Here is a 13,309-nt window from a genome sequence, read left to right as displayed (position 1 = left end):
TGATAGCATATATAAGTGACCCTAAAAATTCCACCAGGGAACTCCCTACATCTGATAAACACTTTCAGCAAAGTAGTTTTCTGAACAAAACACCATTAGCACAGACACTAAGATCAACAACTAATAAATGGGACCTGGTGAAACTCAGAAGCTTCTGCACAGCAAATACCATCAATAGAACAAAGCAGCAGACTATATACAGAATGGGAAAAGATTTTTACCAACTATATATCCAAAAGAAGGCTAATATCCAAAATATATAAAGAAAAAAAAAACAAAATATATAAAGAACTCAAAAAACTAGATATCAAGAAAACAACCCAATTTGAAAATGGGTACAGATCTACAGTGCCTAGCTCAGTCATAATCAGAGAATAAATATAGAAACCCACAGTCAGACAGAGAGGGACCTCAGAATATTCAGCCCTAAATGGAATGTCTCCATCAAATCCCTCCCTTCACAGTTCAGGGAGCCCTGTGGAAAAGGAAGCAGAAAAAGTGTAAGAGCCAGAGAGGACTGAGGCCACCAAGAAAACAAGCCTTAGAAATCAACATGATTAAGGGTCACATAAACTCAGAGACTGAGGCAGCAAACAAGCACCTTCCCAGGTCGGTACCAGGTTCTCTGCATATTATTTTATGGCCTTCAATTTAGTGTTCTTATGGGATTCCTGAGTTTGCAAATGAGTAGGCCTCTGATTCCTGAGCCTTCTCTTGAACTTTTTTCCTTCTGTTCTTTTGTCCTGTCCAACTTTGAAGTAAGAGTTTTACTTTATTTTATTTATTATCTCTTAGAAGCCTGTTTCTTTTCTAGTGAGAGACAGAAAGGGAGTTGATCCAGATGGCAGAGGAGGTAGGAAGGAACTGGGAGGAGCAGAGGGAGGGGAAACCATAATCAGGATATATTATGTGAGAAAAAGAAATCAAATTTCAATAAAAGAAAAAATGGGGTACGGATTTTAACAGAATTCTCAAAAGAGGAAATCTAAATGGCTGAGAAGCATTTAAAGAAATGCTCAACATCCTTAGTCATCAGGGAAATGTAAATCAAAACTACTTACAGATTTCAGCTTACACCTATCAGAATGGCTAAGATCAATAAGACAAATGACAACTCGTGCTGACAAAAATGTGGAGTAAGGTAAGCATTCATTCATTGTACAATCACTATGGTAATCATGTGGCAACTCCTCAGGAAGATGTGAGCTGCTTTACTCATGATCCAGCTATACCACTCTTGAGCATATAGCCAAAGGATGCTCCATCCTACCACAGAGACACTTGCTCAACCACGGCCACTGCTACTTTATTTATAATAGTCAGGAACTGAAAACAACCTAGATGTCCCTCAAAAGATGAATGTATAAATAAAATGTACATTTATTTACACAATGGTATATCACTTAGCCGTTTTAAAAAAAAAGACATCATGTAAACAAATGGAACTGGAAAAATATTATCCTGAGTGAGGTAACCCTGACCCAGAAAGACAAATATGGTATGTATTCAATTTTATGTGGGTATTAGCTGTTAAGTCAATGATAAGCAAGCTACAATCCATAGAACCCAGAGGTTAGGTGAGTAAGGGACTGGGGGAGGGGGAATAAGAAATAAAATAAATAGTTATGGATGGATGGAGCAGGAGACTGTAATGGGAAAATCAAGTGGGGAGGTGGAGGGAGAGGGGTACAATGAAGGAAACATGAGGAGAGACCACTAAAATTTGAGGGATAGTGGTGTAGGAGATCCTTCTGTTTATGTGTTGCTTTCATAAAGAAACCGCCTTGATAGGGCAGAAATTAGGTAGGCGGGGGACAGAACTGAATGCTGGGAGGAAGAAGGGCAAAGTCAGAGAAGCTATGGATCCTCTGCCTCAGACAGACGTCAGTTAGAATCTTGCCGGTAAGCCTCAGCCACATGGCGATACACAGATTAATAGAAAAGAGTTAAATTAAGATGTAAGAATTAGCCAATAACAAACTAGAGCTAATGGGCCAAGCAGTGTCTTAATTAATACAATTTCCATGTGGTTAAACCGGGCGGTGGTGGCGCACGCCTTTAATCCCAGCACTCGGGAGGCAGAGGCAGGCGGATCTCTGTGAGTTCGAGGCTAGCCTGGACTACAAGAGCTAGTTCCAGGACAGCCAGGGCTACTCAGAGAAACCCTGTCTCAAAAAACAAAATAAAACAAGTAGTTTTTATTTTCACATAATATATCCTAATTATGTTTTCCCTCCCTCTATTTCTCTGTCCCTTTGAACTCCCATCCCATATAGATCTACCCCCTATCTGTCTCTCATTAGAAAACAGGCTTCTAAAGGATAATAATAAAATATGATCAGATAAGACAAAAACTAATACATTAGAAGAGGAAAAAGAAATAGAAGAAAAAGAGACCAAGAAAAGACACATGAAACATTTGACACAGAGACCTACTTGTTTGGACACTCAAGAATCCCATTAAAACACTAAACTGGGAGCCATTTATATATATGCAAAAGATTTGTAGGGTAAAAAGAGACAGAAAAAATATCCATAAATAAAATAAAAATAAAAAATAAGATAATTAAAAAAGTAAGCCCTGATATGATACTCCTAGACAAGGAACCTCCAGTAATGCTATTGGATGTGTTTTCGGTTGACCTGCAGCCTACATGCAGACTGTCTCTGCCACCTGAGTGTTGGATTAAAGGCGTTCATAACCACCACCTGGCAAAAGCTACTTTCAATAAAAGGGGAAAAAATCTGATTAAGCATGTTTTCAAGTTCTTCCTTAATAATAATAATATAATAATAATAAATTCAACACACAAAGATGAACATCTTAAATGCTAGAGATGAAAGTCATAGCCACCTACATGCTAAACAAGACTGTACCAAACACTTATACCCTAAGTTCATACTTTATATATTTTATAGATAAGGATACTAATGTTCAGAGAGTTTAAATTACTTCTTTTTAATTTATTTCTGGTTTTGGCTGTCCTGGAACTCAGACTGTAGACCAAACTGACACCAAACTCACAGAGATCCGCCTGCCTCTGCCTCCTGAGTGCTGGGATTAAAGGCGTAAACCACCACCACCTGGCTAGATTACTTCTTTACAAAGCACTTAAGTCTTGAGCAAGCTAATCACTGTAATTACAGGACAAACAAACTCCTCAAACACTGAGATACTAACATCAACAACAAATAGTCATTGTGTTCAGCATCGTGAATCCTTATTTTAGAAATATTTTCAGGAAAATTTTAAACCAAGAAAATGTACTAATTCTTTTTAGGCAAGCCCTCAGCTAACCTGGAAAGAAGGCTGGTTGTAGAATGGGAGGGAACCATGGCCTACTGGAAATTTCTGTAGGGGCTGGAGAGATGTTCAGCAGTCAAGTACCGTAATTGCTTTTTCCAAAGGACCCTGGTTTGATTCCCAGCACCCATATGATGGCTCACAGCCACCTGTAATTCCAGTTTCAAGGGTCTTAAACCCTCTTCTGCTTTCTGAGGGCCATAAGCACACACATGGTGCATAGCCACATGCAGACAAAACACCATACCCAAAAATAACTTTTCTAAAAAAAAAAAATATTAAAGTAGATTCAAAATTTTGTAATTAAAACATCTGTACTTATGCCGGGCGGTGGTGGCGCACGCCTTTAACCCCAGCACTTGGGAGGCAGAGGCAGGCGGATCTCTGTGAGTTCGAGACCAGTATGGTCTACAAGAGCTAGTTCCAGGACAGGCTCCAAAACCACAGAGAAACCCTGTCTCGAAAAAACAAAATAAAATAAAATAAAATAAAATCTGTACTTATTTCAGTATCTTAATATGCCTCAAGCAAAATTTATAGAAGTAATTCTACTAAGCAATGTTTGTAGCAGATGAGGAAACAAACTTTCCATAAAATAATGTTTCAAAATACTATTACTTTTAGGAATTTACGCTACAAAAACTATTTAAAATGTGGATAACTTACATAAAAATGTATAATATCTTTCTCCCCACCCCACGTGAGTGGGGGGTACTGAAAATATCAACAAGCACCTCAAACATGCTAAAAATGCATCCTTTCACTAAGTTGTATCTTAGACTATTTAAACAGTGATAAGATGAAAACAGTGTTTGAGAGGATTTATATATTATGGTTGTACATAAGGTAGATTATGTCACATTTCAAAATGTGCAAAAATGTTATTATTGATAAATAAATGCTCATATATTAAGTAAAAAAGGAATTGTATGCATAATAATAATCTTGATTACGTGACTATACATGCACAGTGATATTATTATTTGTTCTAGATAGTTCAAGTTTTAAAGCATGAATTACTTTTATAATATGAAAAAGTTAAGTTGTAATTATCACTACAATGACAATAATAAGTAATAGCTATGGTTAATAAATGCCAGGTACAGCAAAGAATAATGCTAGCATATTTAATTCTCACACCCAAAAAGCATCTCCATCAGGCAGATAAGCAGAATTAAGATCAGAAATGTTTAATACAAAATGTCTCAGAACCTATATAGGAAAATACATAAAATATTAGAGAGTAAAATTCTTTAAAATACTGAAAAAATCAACCTTTAAAATAAGATTATAAGTATTTTCTTAGAGAACAGCAGCAGATAATTTTTTTAAGATGGTGTTATATGGTTAAAAATAACTTCTAAATTCCCTGCCCTGCGGGAAGTCCAAGGCCCTCCCACTTCTATCCAGGTCCAGGAGGGTGAGCATCCAAACAGGCTAGGCTCCCACAAAGCCAGTTCATGTATTAGGATCAAAACCTAGTGCCATTGTCCTTGGCTTCTCATCAGCCTTCATTGTCCACCAAAAAAAAATAAACAACAACAAAAAATAAATAAATAAAAATAAATAATAACTTCTAAACACAAAAAGCTTTCTACTTACAGGAAATGGCTCCAATCCCTCCTGGATCACAAAGCCTTCAATAACGTGAGTCAGGATCTGTGGTTTGACAATGGCCTGTGGAGGTTTGTTCTCTAGGCTGGGAGCGCTGCTGGCCATGGATGTGCTATTGCCCCTCCTGGCAGCAGCTGGAATCAGGAGCGGTGGTGGAGGAACAGAGCCATGGGCAGGATCTGATGGAGACTTAATCACTGAAGCACTGACTGAGGCCACAGCAGGCAACTCCACTTGCTCTGAAAGAGAAGGGATGGACCTTTAGCCACCTGCCCTGCAGAGATGGAAGCTCACTCAGACCTGCTGTCTTCCAGAAGCATTATGCTTACTGTCTAATTTCATTGCACAATATCCACAGAAGGAAGAAGCTAATATCCCCTTTCTATAGACGTACACTAACATGCTCAAAATTATCATCTAAACCATTATTATCCCCATAAAACATGAAAATGCCCTAAATATCATTTTCAAAGTAATTTCAAAAATGATCAGTTGAATTTGTCTGCTTTTAAGCGATACAGATAATAAATACCTTACATTTCTCTTTATTCCACATGATACCTAGATAATCATTTGAAAAATTAAAAAGGATGGAGAAGCTCCCAAGTAAGTAGGAATTCCAGTGATTAGGCAGGTTGTAGACTGTAACTGCAAAGCTGGGAGGTCCACCAAATCTCAAATGTGTTTTGCTTTCTAGCGTTGCTGTATGTTGGCAGCCCACAGGAAGGGTCAGCTGACAATCATACCTAGGATAGTGTTTTTCCTTAATTGAAAACAATCATGAGGGCCATGAAATCATCAATCACAGAACAATTTAAATTAAGCCTGAGTCAATATTGGTATAATCTATCTTTGGCTACGGTTAACAGTAATATCAGTTTAATGCCATCTCCAATGAAAAGAACATTTCCTATTTTGCCATCTATCAAAAAGAATCTCCTCCTATATTTTGTCTCCTCACCTAACAGAGGATGTTCCGATGTCAGGTCCTCCCCCCGGCCCACAGTTACGGCTGCGGGAGACAAGGTGGGTGGTGGTGGTGTCCTGTCCATCCTCGCACACTCATCCGACTCCTCGGCCATTTCTTCCTCACACACATCTTCTACTTGATAAACCTGCAATGACAAGTCATACTGCCTTCAGATATTTTCAAAACTACATCTAGTGTGGTATTCTGAATTTAAAAAAAAAATTAATTCTAAATATATTAAACTAAAAACAGGGCAAACGTCTATACTGACAAGCTGAAAGGAAAACTTTGAAATCACTCACAAAAGTGTTTACACTACTCAGCAGTGCACCACTGAAAGCACACTGTGGGCCAGTTATGGGACCCCGGAACCACGGGCTTTCCAAATGATAATGACCATAGCTGAACATATTTTCAAGAATTAAAAAAACAGGGTTTTGGCTTTATTCAATCAAATAACTATTTTAAAAACACCATTGCTTCTGTTAATTTCAACCTATCATGAATCAAAACAGGGGCCAATACTTTATAGACACTCTGAGTAAACTTCCAAAACAATATATGCCAGGGCAATATAATGCCAAAAATTATATGTAAGATTACTCATTGTTAATAAAAACTAAATTAGGAAAATTATTGTATATGAAACTACAGAAAAGTCAGCAATCATATTTTCATTCCCTTTCTGTTCTACTCAAGAATCAAATGAATTCTTAGAGTTAGTACAATACATACAGATCTTTCTTTAAAACTGAACACATAACCTAAGCTATGTGGCTCTACCTCTCGGTTCCCACAAAGAAGTAAACGTTTAGTGCCTTTAATGCAACTGTGACGGTTTTACTGAAAGACTTTTGACATCAAAATCACAGAGGAAACCGGGCAGTGGTGGCGCGCACCTTTAATCCCAGCACTCAGGAGACAGAAGCAGGTGGATCTCTGTGAGTCTGAGACAGCCTGGTCTACAGAATAAGTTCCAGGACAGCCCCAGCTACACAGAGAAACCCTGTCTTGAAAAAAGAAAAAAAAGAAAATCACAGAGGAGAAACCATGTAACTAGAGCTAAATTACTCAACTAAGGTTTTATTAAACTTAAGGACTAATTTTCAAAGTGTCTCTAGAAATTAACTGATGTACTTTGATTGGTTGCTATTTATGAAAGATAATCTACTAACACAAAAATGTAAGACAGTTCATTTCCATTCGTGTGGCAAAGCTTCCACTTAAATTTACAAAGATTGAGGGTTTTTTAAGATTTCTTAACTAATTAACATTGAAATAAATCTTAACAGTTAAAAAAAACTTGTAACATTCACAAAGTTAACTTTAAGTGACATCTATTTTAGTTAAACTGTTGAAAAAAATGATAATTTGAGGTGTCTAGAATTTAATACGAAAATAATTAAGATTTTTAAATCTGGCATAAACCATGTAAAATACTATAAAGTTTTATTTATGAACATGTGCATAACCACAAGTAATACTGGTTTAATAAAAAACAAACAAATAAAAAAAAACAGAAACAAAAACTCAAAGCATCTACTTAAAATAAAACACCCATCCAGGAATGGTGACACAACCCTGCAATCCTAGCATTTAGAAAGCTAAGACAGAATACTGAGTTCAAGACCAGCCTGGGAGCATAGCAAGAGCCTACCTAAACAACAGCAAAAAAGGATTAAACATGATTTTTGCTTAAAAAATAAATAAAATTTCTGAGGGTGGTAGTGTTGCTCACTCTTAGTCCCAGTATTCAGGAGACGGAGGCAAGCAAATCTCTGAGTCCAAAGCCAGCCTGGTCTACAGAGTGAGTTCAGTGATAGCCAAGCTACACAGAGAAACCCTGTCTCAAAAAACCAAAACCCAAAAACCTAAAATCCCACCAGAGTTTTTTTTTATATTTAACATGATATCTTAAACTATGATCCTAATTAGGTACTAAGTAGGCAACATTTTTTAAAAGATATCTTTTTGCAACCCAGAAACAGAAAACTGCTTCACGAGAACCTCAGTCACAAGTGGAATCAAGTCAATTGTTACTGTATGCTACACAACTGACAGCCACTACTCTGCTCATGCTAACAGAAAGGTTTAGTATATATTAAATAATATACTAACAATATAGAATAATACTCATCATAGAATATATCACTACCAACATACCTAGGGGTTAACAAACGACAATAACAAAAATAAAATAAAGTTTGTGGGACCTACAACCTAGAAGGTGCGGAGTTAATTCAAAGGAGTGGCTGGAGAGCTGGCTGAGGGCAGCCATGCAAGAGTGGCTTCTTAGCCAGTTCAGTCCATGGCACCCTTTCCCTCACAAACAGTTCTTTCAAAGATGGCCACAGCCAAGCTGCTAACCCTCTCCCTCAATGCTGGGCCACCTGCTGCTGCAGCATCTGGTACACTATCTTTTAAGAAAACAGAGCTCCACCGTGCACAGAATTCTGACTTTTTGAAAAGTAGTTTTTAAAAAAGGACAAGACCATAATACAAATAGCATTGTTTTTTCAAATTATCAATCAAAGAACACTATAAAATAATTTTCCTTCTTATGATGAGATTAAATAAAGAGAGCTCTTTATAATCTCCCATATAAAAGAAAACAAGTTTACAGGTAAATAAAGTAGGCAAAAGAAATTTGTCACACGTCTGATACAATCAGCACAAAAACATCTAAATGCAACAGCTAGACTCCTGAGTAGTGATCGGAGGCTTTGCTCGCAAGATCACAACAATCTACACAAGTCCTATTTAGCTCATAACTGTAACTATTCTAAAAATAACGAAGACCGCCAAACTTACCTTAGTAAAGTCCACATTCCCATCTGTCTCCCTTCCTAAATAAACTGAGGAACATGTGTTTATTAGTTCTAAATCATCTATCCTCAACATATCTTATTTACACCCAATTTTTTAAAAAAAACTGTTTTTTTTATAGAAATATCTTTTTGAAAACACACTGATTTAGTTTGATAATTCACCTTTTCTTTCAATTTTTACATCTTATTAGAAAGAAATATATCTACACTTAAGTACTTGAAATAATCAAGGGTAGAAATGGTGTTTTTGCGGGAATGACAAAAAAACAGCAACTTAAGTGAGCAGCTGCTGGGAAAGGACTCAGAGGACACTGTGTGCAGGGAGCGGCTGCTGGGAAAGGACTCAGAGGACACTGTGTGCAGGGAGCGGCCTGCTGTCACACAGTGACGGGACAAAATCAGCAAGACAGGCCCAACAGTATTTTCGGCACAGTATTTAAAGTGTTTTATTTTGGGCATTTCTGCCCTAATTATTTTAGCCCAAAGTCTTCTTATTAAAAGGATATAGGGAATATGGAAATTTTATTGTTTACTCACTGAAAACCAATCTCCTAATTAAATGTTAAGAAAATGAAATGAAATTTGATTCTTTTGAAGGTACTGAATTTTTCCTAAACCTCTGTTTTCCATGCTTTTGTTTTGGCAGTACTGGGGACTGCACAGGGCCTGGCCCATGCTAAACAGGTGCTCTACCACTCAACCATACCCTCAAAGCGAAACCTACTATAAGAGCTCTAAAAAACCATGAAAATAAACACAGAGGCAATCAAAGAACAGGGTTTTCTAACATCCGTTTCTCCTGGTTTCTGGCTTTCCAGGGCAGTAACAGGCAAAACTGAGCAGCTCCGTGTCTGTTAAGATCACTTAGGATAGAAAAACAAACGACAAAATAGAGTCATAAGAAACAAATGTTTCTACTAATGAAGAGAGCAAGACTCCTTTCCTTTCTGAGATTAATGTTACTTGATATCTAAATATTTCAATTTAGAAATATTCTGTATGGACTCTGTAGCCAAGGCTGCTCTTGAACTCACTGGACAACCCAAGATGGCCAAACTCATGCCCCGAGAACTGGTCTGACTTTCAGTGATGTTCAAAGTTTAACACAAAACTTCCTTTTAGAAAAATTTTTTTTCCTGAATAAGAAACTGAATCTGGTCATTCTGATTAAACTCATAAGGACCTTATTTCAGTTTTTGCATAAAACATTTAATGAATTTTAATAAGTCCTTCAAGAGAAAATTTTGAAAAAAGCTACTTTCAAGATAACCTCCCTTTTCAGGCCTCATGTGTCCGTTTCGAGAGGCTCACTCTGACACATTCCACTGAAATCCCAATTACTCAAAATTCTTACTTCATATAGTGCACTTCTGTTACTCTCAGTGTCAAAGACAGAGACTCAGGGTTTTGAGCCTTTTAACTGAGAAATAACTTAAATATATATTTTCTCTTAGTAGATAGAAAGTTTAAAAAGTCAATTGTTTTTTGCAAAGTTGAATTCTACCCTGGAATAAATGTTTTTACAGTTTTAATTACAAAACACAATTTTGTCAAAAAAGTTATATCATACAATCATACCTCTTCCTTGAAAGAAAAGCTGCTCAAGGCCCAGGACTTCCAAATGCACCCAACTGAAAGGTTAGCTAGATAAACCATGCGCTTAAGAACATACAGAAGGGATCTATGAAGGATAATCACCTTAAGAGAAAAAACTTTGTGCAGATGACACTGGTTCAAATGCATTCCCTTGGGGAAAAAAAATCAACTCTGTAAAGATAGCAGATGGATTTGTTTAAATAGTAATAAAATTAACGAGGGACTTTAATAACCATCACAAATTTAAAGCATGCAACCATACTACAACAAACGACATTTTTTTCCTTTGCCCATACAATACATTGTTGGAATACTGACACAGGAAAAAGGCAAGCTTAAAAAAATCATAGACATTTAGATTTAACAGTACAGCACAGTGTGGGGGAACCAGCTTTACGTTCAGTTCAGCAAGAAAGTCAAAGAGCTGCCGAGGGCTTACCACTGGTGGATCAACAGCTGCTGGTGGCTGTACTTGGAGATTTACCGCAACAGTCTGTGGAGGAGGAAGAGTCTGAAATGGCAACTGGACCAGAGCTTCTGCAGCAGGTAGCTCTTCTTCTGACACCAAAGCATTCTGCACCAAAACCTGGCCCTGGGATAGAATTTCAGGCTGCACTTGTAAAGACTGCATAGACTGCAAGGGCAGTGGTGGGATCTGAGCTGGAGGAGATGTCGACATCTGTGGAGGGGTTGCGATTGGAATTGGAGATGACTGCAGGGCTGAGTATTGCTGGTGTGATGTTGGAGACACAATCTGCTGAGCAGGGGACACCAAGGCAGACTGTTGGACTGGGCCAATGTGTACAACAGGGGATGCTGCAAGTGGAAGATGGGATGGAAGATTCAGCTGTGCTGTGGGTTGTACCTGATCAGCAGTAGCCTGCTGCAAATTTGGCCCTGTTTGAAGAGCTGAAGACACAAGAGGGTGTGGCTGGATAAGTGCTTGTGGATGGATAATTATAGTAGGAGACTGACTTGGGGAATGAGGTGGAGGAGGAGACACCACTACAGACTGCTGTGCCGACTGTGCCTGATTAGGAGACACAGTTAAAGGAGGGGGATGGCTCTGAATTGGTGAGCAATGCTGTGACTGGGCATTACTAGGAGCTGGAGAAAGGCCATGGTTTGGAAGCGGGATACAGTGCTGGGATGGGGGCGGATCTTGAGTTGGACTCTGAAGGGTGATTGGCTGAATCTGCTGTTGTTGCTGTTGTAAAATCAGCTGATGATGGGAAACCTTAGGAGGTGGTGAATGAAGAGGAATCTGTTGATGTTTGATTAGAGAATGAGGCTGAATTGGAGAATATGAAGCTGTGAGAGAAAAAAATGACAATTAGTACTGATTTCAAAACAAAACAGTTTTTACATAAATCTAAAGAAGGAGAGTTTTCACATTAGAGTCATAGTCATTAGCAGTCTGTTACAAGTCTTCTAGTTTGACATTCTATGACATTCTCCTTGCAAGGCTAAAATACTAGATGAATAAGCTATGCTGTGAAACCCTGACAGAAAAGCAATCTAGTCACATATGTACAGCCTCCCACGTTCTACTCTTCCAGGCGACAGAACAGCTTTACTAGCTTAGCACTTAGGTCTCTGCACTTGAGTCTCCTGACTCTGCCTCTTCTCTGAAGGGGAAGTATCAGCACTCAAGGATGACTTCAAGATAAGATCTCATCCCCTCTAAGACAAAACACATCCCAAACTAACAGCATAATCAATTAGCTAGAAAGTTTCCTAACTGAGCATTTTAACTTGAATGAAGTCTTTATTATTTGATCAGAATGAAATTGTTTCACATAAAATGTCAATCAATTAAGCAAAATACATGGCTGAATCTTATAGTGGAGGGGCCATTCCAAACCTAAGTGAGCAACCGATTTTTTGCAGAGAATGCAGGAGTAAGATCATGATACCTAAATAATGGTGTTTATTCCTTTGCACTCAATGGCAAGTCCAGAGTGAGTGGTAAGCACTGAGTGGTATCGATCAGATCTCCTCACAACGGGAACAGTGCCCACCATGCTGACTCTTTACGCCTAGGACTGAAAACTGAGTGTACTAAAATGACTGCTTAATACCACACACAAGTCACACACAGTTAAGCTGTCATGGTAAGCACACCTTTAATCCTAGCACTCACAAGACAAAGACACATGGATCTCTGAGTAGAGGTGAGCCTGATCTTCATACATAGCAAGTTCCAGGCCAGTCAGGACCATAAGGAGACCCTGTCTCAAAGTCTCCACCCACACACACCCAAAAAATACTCATCTAAATCAAATATAAAGACAGAATTTATCTCTCCATGTAAATATGAAAGTTACACAGCACTTTACATCCTTCTATATTCAACGACAGTTATGGCAACAGCCTTACACAAACTTCTAATAACATTTTTACATTTTATTATAATTTAAAATTTGGGGATCAAGCTGGTGAGACCTTTCGCAGTTAAGAACATTGGTTGCTCTTCCAGATGACCTGAATTTGGTTCCCAGCACCCATGTGGCAGCTAAGAACTATCTGTAACTACAGTCCCAGGGGATCCGATACCCTCTTCTGTCTTACTGAGGTACCAGGCACACATATGATATACATATATATGCAGGCAAAAGTCATACATATAAAATGGTATGTTTAAAAATTATAGAGAACCTAGCCGGGCGGTGGTGGTACACGCCTTTAATCCCAGCACTTGGGAGGCAGAGGCAGGCAGACCTCTGTGACTTTGACTGGAGACCAGCCTGGTCTACCGAGCAAGTTCTAGGACAGGCTCCAAAGCTACAGAGAAACCCTGTCTAGAAAGAAAAAAAAATTACAGAGATTCTTTAAAGAAATCACTGCCAGGCAGTGGTGCACACCTTTAAAGCCAGCACTCAGGAGGCAGAGGAAGGCGGATCTCTGAGTTCAAGGCCAGTCCAGTCTACAGAGTGAGTTCCAGAACAGCTGGAGCAACAGAGAGAAACCTTGTCTAAAAACAAAAAAAAAAAAGAA

At 38.3% G+C, this 13,309-nt stretch overlaps 1 protein-coding gene across 6 annotated transcripts in view; it reads right to left on the bottom strand.

Annotated features, from left to right (window-relative positions):
• Phc3 (polyhomeotic homolog 3) overlaps positions 1-13,309 on the bottom strand; it is a 64,500-nt gene that overhangs the window by 20,362 nt on the left and 30,829 nt on the right. For 4 of the 6 annotated variants that reach the window (XM_075950749.1, XM_075950746.1, XM_075950751.1 and 1 more), the window contains 4 exons: positions 10,752-11,623; positions 10,415-10,462; positions 5,880-6,033; positions 4,907-5,157 (listed from right to left, as the gene is read on the bottom strand). In XM_075950749.1, the coding sequence (XP_075806864.1) occupies positions 4,907-5,157; positions 5,880-6,033; positions 10,415-10,462; positions 10,752-11,623 (1,325 nt within the window). The remainder of the gene's footprint in view (positions 1-4,906; positions 5,158-5,879; positions 6,034-10,414; positions 10,463-10,751; positions 11,624-13,309) is intronic. The other 2 variants (XM_075950748.1, XM_075950750.1) reach the window with 1 other exon arrangement.

The sequence above is a fragment of the Microtus pennsylvanicus genome, chromosome 16, assembly GCF_037038515.1.
Source record: "Microtus pennsylvanicus isolate mMicPen1 chromosome 16, mMicPen1.hap1, whole genome shotgun sequence".
Classification (NCBI taxonomy): Eukaryota; Metazoa; Chordata; class Mammalia; order Rodentia; family Cricetidae; genus Microtus; species Microtus pennsylvanicus.
Note: the sequence above shows the minus strand (reverse complement) of the source record. Positions and strands in the feature narration are given on the sequence as shown.